General features: G+C 34.2%; 1 protein-coding gene across 2 annotated transcripts in view; it reads right to left on the bottom strand.

The window, feature by feature from the left end:
- The window catches only part of LOC106879430 (importin subunit alpha-7), a 55,299-nt gene that overhangs the window by 1,562 nt on the left and 38,351 nt on the right, over positions 1 to 15,386 (bottom strand). For both annotated transcript variants that reach the window (XM_014928987.3, XM_052976953.2), the window contains 9 exons: positions 15,280 to 15,371; positions 12,936 to 13,067; positions 12,416 to 12,504; positions 9,309 to 9,408; positions 7,531 to 7,694; positions 5,797 to 5,875; positions 4,769 to 4,894; positions 3,731 to 3,858; positions 894 to 1,069 (listed from right to left, as the gene is read on the bottom strand). In XM_014928987.3, coding sequence (XP_014784473.1) covers positions 894 to 1,069; positions 3,731 to 3,858; positions 4,769 to 4,894; positions 5,797 to 5,875; positions 7,531 to 7,694; positions 9,309 to 9,408; positions 12,416 to 12,504; positions 12,936 to 13,067; positions 15,280 to 15,371 — 1,086 coding nt within the window. The remainder of the gene's footprint in view (positions 1 to 893; positions 1,070 to 3,730; positions 3,859 to 4,768; positions 4,895 to 5,796; positions 5,876 to 7,530; positions 7,695 to 9,308; positions 9,409 to 12,415; positions 12,505 to 12,935; positions 13,068 to 15,279; positions 15,372 to 15,386) is intronic.

Below are 15,386 nucleotides of genomic sequence, written 5' to 3' on the forward strand. Positions count from 1 at the left end.
AATTTCTATCCAGATTCATTATATTGTCTTGCTCAGATTGTTTAATAAGTTTATATGCCTTTGAAGAGTATTACTGATGCACTTCAATTTTCTTTAGCATCTTTGTAGGTTTTTTTTCTCCCTTTGTTTTTCTTTCATTACAAAAGTTTTCATTCAACAACTCAAACAATAACATTGAATAACACATTTTTTTTCTGTCTTTAGTCAGTAAATGTTATTTCCTGTTTGCTTCTATCTAGAAATCAAACGAAATGATTACTATCCCCTTCAAACTTTGCTTTTGTGACCTGGACATCAATATTTTGAAACTGACCTAATTTTCCATTACATTTCAGACAGATTCAGTGCTGAGTTGCTGAAGCAGAAATATCATCATGAGAAATGTTCTGCTCAATATCACAGATTTGCTTGTCAGTTGCTTGACCATAACCACTTGAGTATGTTTCTTAGTGGCTGACAGTATGTGCATCTCTGATCATGAGCAGTGGAGAAACATCATAGCCATGAGTTGAGGATTCTTTGGGGTTTGAATAAATGTAACAAAAGCAAAGTTTAAAGAAAATATTAGTCATTTTTCATACTTTCTAGGAGTAAGCAAATAGCAAACTGTTGCTACCAAGGAAAAAAATCCTGTTACACAGTGTAATCACACTAAATAAATTTTCTTCTTTATTTCTCCTTCTTAATAATTTCCTCTAACTTACCAGCTCTTAATTAATCTCTACATTTAGATTACACTTATGCTAATTCAACATGCCTAGTTTGTTAAGTCTGAATGATTCAAGTTATTTGATAAAGCCATCTGGCTTATATAATTTCATACATCATAATCAATAGAACTAGAGTAAACATAGCAGAAAACTAAATAAATTGATGGAAAACAATCTACTAACCATAACATTCTTCAATCATTATAGCGTAAGGATTTGTGTTGCCATGTAATTTAGCATCTTGTTCTCCAAGGCGTAAAATATTCTCTAGACCATTGAGAGCAACATGAACAATTTTGCTATCCATAACAGTCAACAAGTTACATAAAGGAAGAATGCATCCCTGTTCCACAAGAAATCTGGGAATAAAAAAAAATATGAAAAGTTTAAAATTTAAAAAAAGATTTATCACGACATTCAACAGCTAAAATAAAAAAAAATTTAAAATGTAAAAATCATTTTTCTATTCTAAACATCATGTAAGAAATGTGTTTTACCTAGAGTAAGAGTTTTGCTCTTATATTAACTGAAGACATTGGAACTTGGTAATCATATCTGAACTATGTGTAGAAAATATAGGCCTTGTACAAAGACTTTTGGATATTATTAAGTCACATAAGAAGGTGTAATGATAGAAACTGTAGAATGCCATGTTACATGTCTTACAGCTTTTCATTTTGTTCTGTGAACAAAATTACTTAGTTACGCTGTATTTATTTGCAGCTACATTCCACTACACTCAACTCATCTTTGTCATTCCACTTTTTGGGGCATCAAACAAAGGACTAACAATAAAATTGACTAAAATCCATATAGGCTGGCTGTGTTTCAGTAAAGAGTAATTAAATAACTTTTTGTCAATGGGAGAACGAACTGTTAAAAAGATTTTTGTCAAGTTCACTTAGTGATCCCTACCTGTCATGCATGCCACAGCTAGCACCTGATGAGCAGTAACTTTGACAAACTGCACAATGGAGATGACAGACTAAGTTATGGTCTGATGACAATTTACATAACACAAGATAAGGATTTCTGTATAAGGTCTGGGTTTTTTTGTGTGCTATATTCTTTTGGCTGAAAGTTAAGTGCATTTTGGCTCACAATTGTAAGGTCATGAATTTGATCCCCAATGGCACATTGTGTTCTTGAGCAAGACCCTTTATTTCAAGTTGTTCCAGTGCACTCGGTTGGCAAAATTGAGCTGTACCTGTAGTTCAATATGCCAGCCATGTCACATTTGGTGTGTCATGCTGAGTCTCCCTGAGTACTACATTAAGGGCATGCATGTCTATGGAGTGCTCAGCCACTTGCATATGGATTTCATGAGCAGGCTGTTCTGATGATTGTATCAGCTGGGATGCTCATCAGTGTAACTGATGGAGTGCTCAGCCATATTTGTTTGGAATGAACTTTTCTGAGACCACCACATTTAGCCTGTTGATAATCTCTCACCACTGTTGTTTCTTTCAAACTCATTGTGGGTGCTATTATCATTTGGACCTTGATTTTTAAGTGATTCAACCTGAAACCATGCAGTCAACAGGCAAAACTATCACACAACCGCATTTAAGTATGTTTTTATAAGCTAAAAATTGAAATGCAAAAAATGGTATTTTACAAAATATATTTAATTATATCAGGCTGAGTAAAAATTAAGCAACGTTTTGAAACATGAAATTCATCACAATATATTTCAACAATGCAGAAATTTTAAACAAAGTAAGTACCATTGCAATCAACACATTTTTGCCAATGAGTTACAAGTTTGTTTATTCCGGTAACATAAAAATGGGAGTTCTGGAGCTGATGAATTCTTTGAATGCACTTTCAACATCGACTTGATTTTTGAACTCTTCTTCTCACAGGAAACCATCAAGGTGCTTGAAAAAGTGGTAGTTAGTAGGAGAAAGGTCTAGGGAATAACTTTGTAGCCAAGTGCCCTCAACTTCTGGAACATCATTAGTGAAATGTGTGATTGAGCAGTCATGAAGAATGATTGGCTCCCTTCTGTTGACCAGTCTGGGAAGGAGAAGTAGCAGTTTTTCATTCATTTTGGGAATTTCATGGCAATATATTTCTGCAGTAATGGTTTTTCTGGGTTTTAAGACGTTATAGTGGATGAGTTCCAACAGTACACCACCAAACTGTCACCATAACCTTCTTTTTGAAGAGTTTGGGTTTAGGGAAGTTTTTTAAGTGCTTCATTTTGATCCAACCTCTGTGAAAAACGTTTTACATTATTGTACAGAATCCACTTTTCATCGCAAGTTACAATACAGCCGAGAAATGGATTGGTCTAGTTATGGAGAAGAAGCGGCGAGCAAATTTCATACCTGTGCATTTTCTGATTTTCATTCAAATCAAGTGGTACCCATTTATTGAGCCTTTTTGATTTTCTGATCGCACTTAAATGGTTGCAGGCAGTTTTCTGGCTAACTTGAAATTTTTTTGGACAGTTCTCGAGTGGTTTTACGTGGATCTTTCTCAATGACAGTCTTTAATTGACCATCATAAATGACAGATGGGCGTCCACTACACTCATGATCTTCAAGGCTCAGGTCTCCACTGTGAAATCGTTTAAAGTATTTTCGAGCTGACCACTCACTGGTCATTTCCTCACCTAATGTTTCATTGATATCGCGAGCAGTTTCAGCTGCTTTTACATCCTTTTTTGAAGTCGAATAGCAAAACTGCTTGAATATTGCGCTGATAGTTCCATTTCGAATGATTGTAACATTGGTGAAAAAAATATCAATAATTTATCGATGCATTCAGGCAAGTGCATGTCTGTATTATCAGACAATTGCAAAGAAAATGTTAAATAAAATACCAAAACCCTGCAAAAAATCTGGTACAAATTCTTCATGGTTCAAAGTGTTGCTTACTTTTTACTCAACTTGATACAATGCAATTTAAAACAAAATTTTTTTTAGAAAGAATGATAGAAGAAACAGACAGTTAATTTAAAATAATTCAACCATTCTAATTGAAGTGATGCTGGATATTAAATAAGATCATACCGAATTTGTTCTGGAGAGCCTCCAGACGTAGCATTTGTTATGGCCCAAGCAGCCTCTTTTCTTGTTTTAAACTCTGCTTTACCAAGAATTTCAATTAAAACTGGAAATATGTTGGCATCAATCACAGCCTAGAAACAAAACAAATGAATTAGCTTTAGATTTTTTTCTATCAAAACTTCAGTTAAATTTTCTCAGAACTTGTAAAATTGTTAACTTATTAAAAGATTATTTAAAAGACATCAGTAGAAAATAACACTAAAGATAGTTATTAATTATTATTTCATCCTTTTGGGGTTGATGAAATAAGTACTAGTTGAAAACTGGAGTCGATGTAATCAACTTATCCCCACCACCAAAATTTCAGGCCTTGTGCCTATAGCAGAAAAGATTATTATTATTATTATTAAGGTGGCGAATTAGTAGAATTGCTTTAATGATGCCTTCTACTGGAAGCACAAGACCTCAGATTTGGGGGAAGGGATTAAGTCGATTACATCGACTCTAGTGCATAACTGGTTATTTAATCAACCCCAAAAGGATGAAAGGCAAAGTCGGCCCCGGTGGAATTTGAACTCAGAACGTAGTGACAGACAAAATACCGCTAAGCATTTCACCAGCACATTAGACAAAATGCTAAGTAGTATTTCTTCAGGCTCATTACATTCTGAGTTGAAACTCCATGGAGATTGATTTTGCGTTCCATCCTTTCAGGGTTGATAAAATAATACCAGTTGAGCACAAGGGTCAATATAATTGACTTACACCTCTCCCTTCAAAATTGCCAGTCTTATGTAAAAATTAGAAAGAATTATTATTTTGGCAATGAACTGGCAGAATTGTTAATATTTAGTCAAAATGCTTAATGGCATTGTGTCTGACATGTTTTTGAGTTTAAATTTTGCTAAGGTCAGCTTAAATTTGCATCCTTTCAGGGTTGATAAAATAAGTACAAGTTGAATACTGGGATTGATGTATTCAACTAACCCACTTCCCTGAAATTGCTGGCCTTGTGCCAAAATGAGCAAGAATTATTGTTACCTGTATCTGCATTCGATTTCCTGCAGTAATATTAGATATTGTCCAACATGCTTCTTTCCGAACAGCTTCTTTAGAACTGCCCAACAGAAGTAACAATGATGGTAATGCAGAGCAGTTCAAAATAACCTGGGAAAAGAATGGATGGTAGATTATAAATGTAAAATGCGCAATATTTTGAAAGTTTGTATACTGGAGAAAACACTCTGTATTAAACATCAACAAGAGATCATCAAAAACTGCTGTTTCACATCACTGGAAAAATAAATTAAAATCCACCAGGCATGCCTGTATGGTTAAACAACCGACTTGTATATTGTATCTTTTGATCAATGCCTTGTAAGTGAATTTGTAAATGGAAACTGTAAAGAAGCTTTTTCCTCGTGTATGTGTGTGTGTGTGTGGTGTTTGTCTTTCTCTCTGTAACCTGTCTTTATGTTGCTACCATATGTCAAGTGGTGTTGATCTGTTTATGCCTTCATTAATGGTTTTTCAAAAATAAGAACGATAAATATGTACTGGGGACGACTTGTTTGACTATAACCCTTTCAAAGCAGTGCCCTAGTATGGTCATAGTCCAATGACTGAAACAGTGAGGGGGAAAAAAAAATCAATCACTTTAACAAGGTAAGCAACCTGATCATTAATCACAATTTATTATACAAAATTTAGCAAACTTAGACATCCGATACAAACAGAAACTTTTCAAGATTTAAACACTTCCTTTTAATTGATAAAAACATGTCTCCCATAGGTCAATGTTTGACTTTAGGTATTCCTAAACACATCCATTACATTGGACAGATGCCAGAAGAAAAATTCCTGTTGTAACAAAGGACACGTCTTTTATATAATTTTACTTATGTCTAATGAGTCCTCATTACCGTACAAGAATTTCATTTTTACCCCACTTGGGGTAATTTACCACAGTTTGCCAACTCTTGCTTTAAGGCTTAAAAAGATGCTTGAAGATGCTAAAATATAAGACAGTAAAGAAAATGGAAAGTAAAATTATTTGATTAAATAATCACCTGTGTTTGATAGTCATCACCAGTAACAATGTTACCAACAACACGTAGAGCTGCTGAAACAACACACAAGTTGGAATTTCTAGAAAATTGAAGAAAAACTTGATCAATCAATCAATTCAACTTGGATAATTTTAATTAAACAGATTTAGAGTTTAATAGCTTTGTATTTTGGTTTGATTATTAATTAAATAATTTAAATGAATATTTTAAATTCCATGTCTTGTTTGTTTATATTTTAGAACTTTTATTACCGTAAAAACTCATAAAAAACAAAAATAAACTTTAGGGGGTGCATAAATTACATGTGCAGATCGTTTCCAGAATTTTTTTTTGAAATTTCTTTTTGTTGAAAAAAGATGTACAAATGTAAACATTTGTACCAGAAGTTGACTCATTTAATATCAGAATAGGTTTTTACAGAAGAAATATAATGAAGTTGACTTTTAATTATGGTGGACGGTATAATGCTTACTTTTTCCGTATAAATTTACTAAAACCATTAACTAGTTGACTACATTTTGAAGTTTGACGTTCATGCTGGTAATTATGGTCAGGGCCATATTTTACATTGCTTAGAGTTTCTACCTATTGCAATGGAGTCCAGCCATTTCCTTAAATAGATAAATTTTTCTCCGCTTCAGAAGTCTAGCTTGGGTTTACCCCCAGGAAGCTTTTGCTTGCTTTCTCTGCGTTAGGACAATGAAATTTATCACCACCGACATTGCCACTACCAGCTCTTACTGCATCTAACGCCAACGGTAACATCATAGTTCATCCTTGCGCATGTAAACTCACTAAGTGAATATGATTTAGCTTTCCTACAGAAACCTTCATTTACCTTATATGATGCTTAATGTCGTTTATGCAGCAGTCTTATGTTCTCTTCATATAACACTTGTATGTATTACAAGTTTTTTTTGGTATAGTAGGTTTTTTGCTATTCTTGTTTATGTCTCCTCACAGATGTGTATATTCTAACAAGTCGCTTCTTAAATTTTGCACCTCTCTTGTGCAATAAACACCGAGTTAAACTTGCAATGTTGTTTATTTTCTGCTTTTGATTTTTAATGTTTATTTTAGTGGGTTACCAAACTATCAGTTTGGTCTCCTGGATAAAACAGTAATGACAAATTTTAAAGCTTGCTTGACATTTTATATGTGCGAAATTTTGATACTTCGTATCAAAGGTTCTAACAAGAATAGGCAGAAAATCAGAGCTTGAGACAAGAAGACACTTTCAACCAATCAGAATTCTGTTTACATAATCAGTTTGCTAAGTCAGTTGATGTTTATTGGTAATTAAACTTATTTTGCAACACTTGTGCGTATTTATCAGCTTTTTTTCGGTTGATAAGAATTATCAACAACTTTTCATGTGATTGTGATTTGAGAAGACATACAGCTTTCAATGTGATACCTGTTAAACAGAAATTATGTTTATTTGATGAAAATTTAATAAAATCTAATCATAAGTAAGTGAAATTATGCTAAATACAACTAAATTGAAAATCTTTTCCCCTGGCCATATCGGCAATTCTGAAAACTTTCAGATGTGAATTTTACACGAGTAGAAGCTTTTTTTAAAATAATTTTTATCCTGAAAATCACCTGTGTAAATTACACAGGTGCACAAATTACATGGGTTTTTACGGTATAAGTTAGATGCAAAACAGAAGAGACCATTTAAAAATTTACCCATTGCATGATAATAAAAAAACTAAACTGAGCACTTACACTAAAAGTTCAACCAGACGACGGCAAACACCAGCATCTATTACTGCATGTATCTTTTCATTTGGCCCATCAGACAAATAAGATAAGGCCCAACAAGCATCTGCAAGGACATCTTTATCAGCATGGTATAATAAACGAGCCAACACAGGAAGAGCAGGAGAAACCTGAAAGAAATATTAAGAATAAGAAGATATTTTTGAAAGGCAAATTTATAAAAATGAAGCTTAACCCATTAGTATTCAGATTACTCTATTAAACATAATAATCATTTATTCATGGTGTTTTGAACTAATCATGCATTATCTTGTGGCTTCAAGATTTCAGTGTTGTAATTGTTTATTTTTGGAATGACTTTGTAGGGTAGATGTGAGTTGTTGGATCTGGCTGGTTTAAATGCTAAAGGGTTAGAATTTAAATGAAATATAGATTGCAATAAAATATTTTTCCTATGCAAATACAAGCTAATATTAATGATGAATAAATTCAAATTTTAAAGGGTGAATCAAAAGTCCCTTTAGCATCATTAAAAGCCAACTGAGGTCAGTTGAGGTTCTTAATTTTAAGCTTGCCTCTTCCATCTCTCTACCCTTCTCTCACATTTCCCACCTAGCCACAGGCTTCACTCACTCTTCCTTCATCAACTATTATAGTACAGTGACAACTTCTCTGCCATTTACACTGTCAGCAGCCTAGAGCTCTCTGGGTAGTTGAACTAAGTATGCTCAAAATACACTGCCACCTTTAGGACAATGAACATTCTTTTAAATTTTGTTTACATTTTGTTTAATATGTGTGTGTGAATAAATATATATATAGTAGGTGCAGGAGTGACTGTGTGGTAAGAAGTTTGCTTCCCAACCACATAGTTCTGGGTTCAAGTCCACTGTGTGGCACCTTGGACAAGTGTCCTCTACGACAGCATTGGACTGACCATATATAGATACGATGGGCTACTTTCAGTTACTGCCTACCAAATCCACTCACAAGGCTTATATAGGTATGCTCAAATAACTTATGTCATATACTTATTTAAAGCTTACATAGAACTGTTTTAGCCTTAATCTAATGAATACTTTCTTTCTATCTTGACAGTTGCATGATTGTTTTAGGAATCAGTCTATCATGGTGTAGGTAATTTCAGACAGGATTATAGAGTAGCATTAGATTATAAAAAAACTTGCTATTCTATTATTATTATTATTAATTTTTTTTTTTTTTTTGCAAAAATACATTTATATTTTTTACTTGTTTCAGTCATTAGACAGCAGTTATGTTGGGGCACTGCCTTGAAGAATTTTTGGTTGAATGAATTGGCCCCAGTACTCATATTTTTAAGCTTGGTACTAAGACATTTGCCCAAAGTAGTGGGACCGAACCCAGAACCATGTGGTTGGGAAGCAAGCTTCTTTCCACACAGCTATGCCTGCATCTAATACAGCAGGTAATGCTACAGCTTGGTATCAACACATTATTCATCTTAGTTTTATTCTGAATTAGATTCAATGATTCTCTCAATTAATTATCTAACCAAATGTTGCAAGTTGGAGTCCTTGTAAATATCAGGTTGTTGTAATCATCAAAATCAGATGGAGACTATAGCCAGTTCACTCAGTGAAGACACAAGAGATACAACGCAAGAAAAAGTATAATGTCTAACAGTACAGGAACAAATGTGTGTGTGTTTGTGTGTGCGTGCAGTTTAGTATTATTTACCAATTACAGAAAGTAATAGTTAATGAAATTAAGTTTCCATTTAAATGTTAGAAATAATTGTTTACCTTTGCAAAGTCAGGTGGAGGATTTTTCCCTCTGCATAAATTGGATAAGCACCATACTGCATTTCTAGTCATAGATAAACTTGGATGTTGGCTAAGCAACCTAGAGGGTCGGGGGGAAAAAGTAATTAATGTTATCAGTAAATTAAACAAATGCATATAAATACAAAGTTTATTTTGATTAAATCAGAACTTCCTAAGCAAAGTATTTAATATTATTTAAATCAATTATCAATATAATTAATGATATTAAAGTTCACAGAATAAAATTTTAGTTATATTTGACTATGGCTGCATATGAATTGTTAGTCTGGATAAATACTTGAAATGTTAAAATGGAGATGAAGAGATGTATGTTGAGTACAAGAAATAACAAGAGTTGTTTTTAGTCAGAGACCTCCAGTATGGCAGATTTAAGTATATACTAAGCAGAAAATTAGGTCGGTAGAATAATTGGAGTTAATAAGGAGAGATGATAGAATAATTAACCACAAATTCCTAATAAGCAATGAAACAGCATTTATGATTTTTCCTTAGGTCTCAGTTAGGATTAATGAATAAGCAAAAGGACCAGCTTTTTGAGGTCCTTGTGCAGGTGAAGGAAACCTTTAGAATAGGTAATAGGAACAATGTCATCATGGTAGGTAATATGAATAGTTACATCCGGAACACTAAAACTGATATACCAGTATCCATGAAGGCTCTAAGACTGAAGAAATTAAGTTGCATCATTTTTGGATTTCTGCAGTGCAATTCTTAAAATCTTCAACAAAATTTTTAGAAAGTTAACCAGCCAACAGATTATCTACTGAGATTGGTCTAAGAGTCAAAATGATTATTCTTAACAGAAAGAGAAACAAAAATAAAAGTCGACATGAACACAAAAAATATCCCTTGTACCAAACATATCTGTGGTTTGTGATTTTAAGTCAAAGAAGAGAAAAATTAAGGAAGAAAAGTTCCCACAGTAAGACATGACTTCCAATAAACACAAAGAACTATTATATAGAGGACAGTTAGGTGAAGAATATACCACAAGACAAACTAACAGAGAAACCTCTAGTTACTTGATCTGCTAGAAATATTTACCAAATCTCCTACAAATCACACCCTGCTAGTGTGTGTGTGTGTAGGGGTAACTCCACACGGGAAAATGTTATGTCTGATACACTAAAAGATAGAATGGTCACAGCTGACCTAGGACAAAGTAACTTACTACTAATCACTGACTATTGTGTAAATGGAGCAGAATCTCAAACAGACAAAGAGCATGGTTATGTGGTTGTTTGATCTGCCAGTATAGTCAAAACTCGCTCAAATTACACCCCAGATTTAAAAACGGGATGGTCAAAGCTGGAATGACATAGATCAGGTGTACCAATACACACATGGTGGGATCCTTTAGCTTCTGCAGCTACAGCCACAGATTTTAAAATAAGTTCTAACAAAAGATAAGACATTAATGCTGTTAGCTTCTACGAACAGTCACAATTACATAAGAGCTTAAACCTTAGCCACTCACAAACATCATCATCATCATCGTTTAACGTCCGCTTTCCATGCTAGCATGGGTTGGACGATTTGACTGAGGGCTGGTGAAACCGGATGGCTACACCAGGCTCCAATTTTGTATATATACTTTAGTATTTGAAACTGGTGAATTTGTTCCACTTTATAAAATTTACTTTCTAAATCATTGTTGTTCTGTTTATTTTTTGTATTAGTATCATAGAGCTTATGAAACAGCTTGATGTTTTCTTAGTTAACCAATAGTGTTTAACCAATAGTGTTGCTACTTTCCTACTGCAACAGCTTCTCTGTTTAGTTGTTCTGTTTGAAGTTCATTCTACTTTCTTAATGTTTAAATAACATTTTAATATTCATAAATTTTGATGATTTGCCATGCACCACAACATTTATATGAGATTTCTTTATCATATCATAGTAGCCTGAACAGTTTTTTTTTAGGTATGTTGCTGTTGTTGCCAATAACACTTAAGTTTGATTCTATTTTTTTTTCACGAAGACTAATAAAAATCTTTCTAAATTTTCAAACAAGGTCTTCACTTGCTGGAATTCTGTTTATTTTTTGCATTCAGAAGTTCATTCTGTTATATTTATTGTCTCAATGTTTTAATGTTCATAAATTCAGATAATTCACCCAGCATTGCAACAGCCAGAGTGGAGGCGCAATGGCCCAGTGGTTAGTGCAGCGGACTCGCGGTCATAGGATCGTGGTTTCGATTCCCAGACTGGGCGTTGTGAGTGCTTATTGAGTGAAAACACCTAAAGCTCCATGAGGCTCCGGCAAGGGATGGTGGCGAACCCTGCTGTACTCTTTCACCACAACTTTCTCTTACTTCCTGTTTCTGTTGTGCCTCTAATTCAAAGGGTCAGCCTTGTCACACTGTGTCACACTGAATATCCCCAAGAACTACGTTAAGGGTACATGTGTCTGTGGAGTGCTCAGCCACTTGCACGTTAATTTCACGAGCAGGCTGTTCCGCTGATCGGATCAACTGGAACCCTCGACGTCGTAAGCGATGGAGTGCCAACAACAACAACTGCAGAATCTATAGCCTACACTGTGAAAAACCTGATCTGGGTTAGGGTAAGGAACACTTTGAAATTACAGACTGAAAATTCAGAAGGCCAAGGTGTGTTAGTGCCTCCTTATGTCTACAAAGAAATGTTGTTCATAAACTTCTGCTGTGAATCATACCTGTATAGCATTTTGGGAATGATAAATATAGTTTTCTTATTTCCCTGTTAGTTTAGCATTTTTTATTTACTTCCTATTCCTCTAATTATCAACTTTCATTGGGTAACTTTTTCGACAATAACTCTGACATTACCGACAGCTTGGGTACTCTAGTACATATATATAGTGAACTTGTATAAAAAGGGGTCAGCATTATTTTCAGATGAATTTTAGTTTGTTTAAGAGAAAACTACAAGGTAATCCTGAATTTTGCAGCATTTTAGTTTAATTCAAAATTTTTACCTAATTCCTGCAACATGGTCATGTTATTTGGAAGAAAAAAATGTTATATCATGTTGAATTTTCTACTTTCAGACATTATATTGAAAATAAAAATCAATAAGCTCACTGTAAAAGTGGTACCAATATGCCTTCATTCAAAACATAGTTTCGACATTCTGGACTATCTCCTGCAATGTTTCCTAAAGCCCACACAGCCTGAGAATGAAAGTTTAAAATAATATTTTAGAAAGTTAAAATATGTAATTAAAAGAGAAATCAATCAGAATATGAAAAAATGTAAAACTATTTGGATTAATATTTTAAGAAATAAGTTTCAGTCTTTAAAAAGCATTAAACATTTCAAAGTTCTATTCTATCGAGCGAATAAATAAATTTCTTTAAAGTGCCAAATGAAGTAAATTTGGCAAGATTGTAAAAATAACATACAAATACATATGACACAAACATGACAAAAAAAAAAAAAAAAAAAAATGAGAGAAAAGAAACAACTGACATGGCATTTATTTTTTCTATTCAAATTTTAATATATGAACATTATTTTAAAACTTATTTTTTTCTTTTTTAATGGGTTTTGTGTTCAACAAAAAATGCTTTGACTGAATTAATATAATGAAATAATAAATGACCTGTTCCTGCACATCTTCTATTTCAGATTCCAAAAGTTTGATGAATATAGGAACTGCTCCAGCCTCAATAACTACTCTTGTTTGAATAGATGTACCAGAAGCAATATTAGTTAAAGCCCATGCAGCTTCAAACTGAAATAAAACAACTTATGAAAGTCAAGATAATGTAAATAAAAGATTTTAACAAATACTATTATTTCTTTACATGTAACATTAACGGAAAGAGTCAATGACTATTGAAGAGGTTGCAAAATGCAACAAACATTTTAGAAAAAATAAATGAGTGATAATCGAACTGGTGAGTGTTAAATAATAAAGCACCAAAAGAGAATGACTCTCCCCAGACACAATAAAATATGCTTCAGCACACAAATTCACATAAAAAAATCTTGCAAACCAAATACAAAAATGAAATTAACTGCTGTATCAAAAACACACGCAAAATACTGGTTGTGCTTCTCTTAGCTGCAGAATACTTTTTATGATTGGCACAAGAGGGTGCTGGTTTAGAATATAAACACACACACACACATGCATAATACGAATTGGCTGGAGTAAGCTCAGAGAACTTTGACCTATTTTGGTAACAAAAGGCCTCTCTCACAGAATGAAAGGCAATTTGTATGATGCCTATGTACAAATAGCAATGCAACATGGCTGTGAATGCAGAGAACTTGTGAAGACTTGAATGAAATGAAACAAGTACGCTCTGATGGATGTGCAGTGCTTAGAGAAAAATTGGGGATAAAAGGCATCAAATGTGGTGCAATGGTGAGGTTATGTGATGTGGATGGATGAGGACGGCTGTATAAAGAAGTGCCAATCACTAAATGTGGAAGAGGTTGATGTAAGAAAACATGGGACAAAGTGGTGAAGACTGACCTTAAAACATTGAGCCTCTCAAGAGGAGATGACAGAGGACCCAGATTAATGGTGTTATTCTGTGCTTGAGAAGACCTATCCATCTCAGCAGAATCAAGGCTGTCAAGCCTTCCCCCACAACTCATTTTCTATTTTCTTCACTTTCCACTACACTGAACTGATCTTCTCTGTGTCCAAACTCATTCCCTATCTCTAATCATCTGTCATAATATTTTCACATAGTGCACTTCTTATTCAGTCTCATATTCACATTTTACCCGAACCTCATGTCTTTTTCTCTCCCTCTCCCATGTTCCAGGTGAGCAAGCTATGTATTTATCTCTTCAGGAAGACACCCGCTCCTCTCCCTCAATCACAGTCTTTTTCTCCAGTCTATAGCATGCTCAGTTGAGAGGTCTTATCTTGTGGGTACTTAGTGACCTCACCAATGCTGGTGCCAGGTAAAAAAACACTCTGAAGTGGTTGGCATTAGGAAGGGCAACCATGCCAAAATAGACATAGAATCTAGCAGAGCCTTCTGACTTGCTATTCTTGTCAAATCATCCAACCCATGCCAGCATGGAAAAAGAGATATTAAATGATGATGACAATAACACACACACACACACACACACACACACACATACTTTCAATTAAATAAACATAGATACAAACACACATAATTACAAAGATAGAGAGGAATGATAAAGACAAACAAGAGAATTCAGGGAAAGGTGTGTATGAAATTAGACATATGTACTTGCATTGCAAGTAAATAAAATTAAGAATGAGATATTTGATGAAAATTTCTATCAGTTAAAACTTCTCTTGAGGTTACAATCTTACAACAATGGTTCTAAAACTGACAAGGATTTCATTAAATAAAATTATCATAAATCAACATTTCTAATCATCTTGAAAGTTGGTTCCTTTAGTTTGGTACCCAATGTTGTGAAGAGATAATATGACTTGCACAAAGTATATGGCTGCCTGGCACGTGAAAAGACATTTGAGCGAGATCGTTGCCAGTGCCGATGGACTGGCTCCTGTGCAGGTGGCATGTAAAATACCCCATTTCGAGCGTGGCCGTCACCAGTACCGCCTGACTGGCCCTCGTGCCAGTGGCACGTAAAACACCCACTACACTCTCTGAGTGGTTGGCGTTAGGAAGGGCATCCAGCTGTAGAAACTCTGCCAAATCAGACTGGAGTCTGGTGTCGCCTCCTGGTCCACCAGCCCTCAGCCAAATCGTCCAACCCATGCTAGCATGGAAAGCGGACGTTAAACGACGAGGATACTTCTATAATACATTTAAAATTAAATCTTTTGGTTAGTATAGTTTAATATTGCTTTCGGAATATAATTTTGCAATAGTATATGTATGTTTAGAATAATCTGTGATGCAACTTTTGTATCATTGAAACAGTGACCAAAATTTACAATTAAACTAAAATGTAAAATCCAAAAAGCAAGTAATCTTTACCTGTAACGAACAGTTTCCATCTCGTTGAAGAAATTCAACAAATTTTGGAACAACTCCAGTTAAAATAACTTCATCAATTGGTGGATTAGGTTCTAAAATTGAATAAA

This window comes from Octopus bimaculoides, chromosome 2, assembly GCF_046866305.1.
Source record: "Octopus bimaculoides isolate indiv1 chromosome 2, ASM4686630v1, whole genome shotgun sequence".
NCBI lineage: Eukaryota > Metazoa > Mollusca > Cephalopoda > Octopoda > Octopodidae > Octopus > Octopus bimaculoides.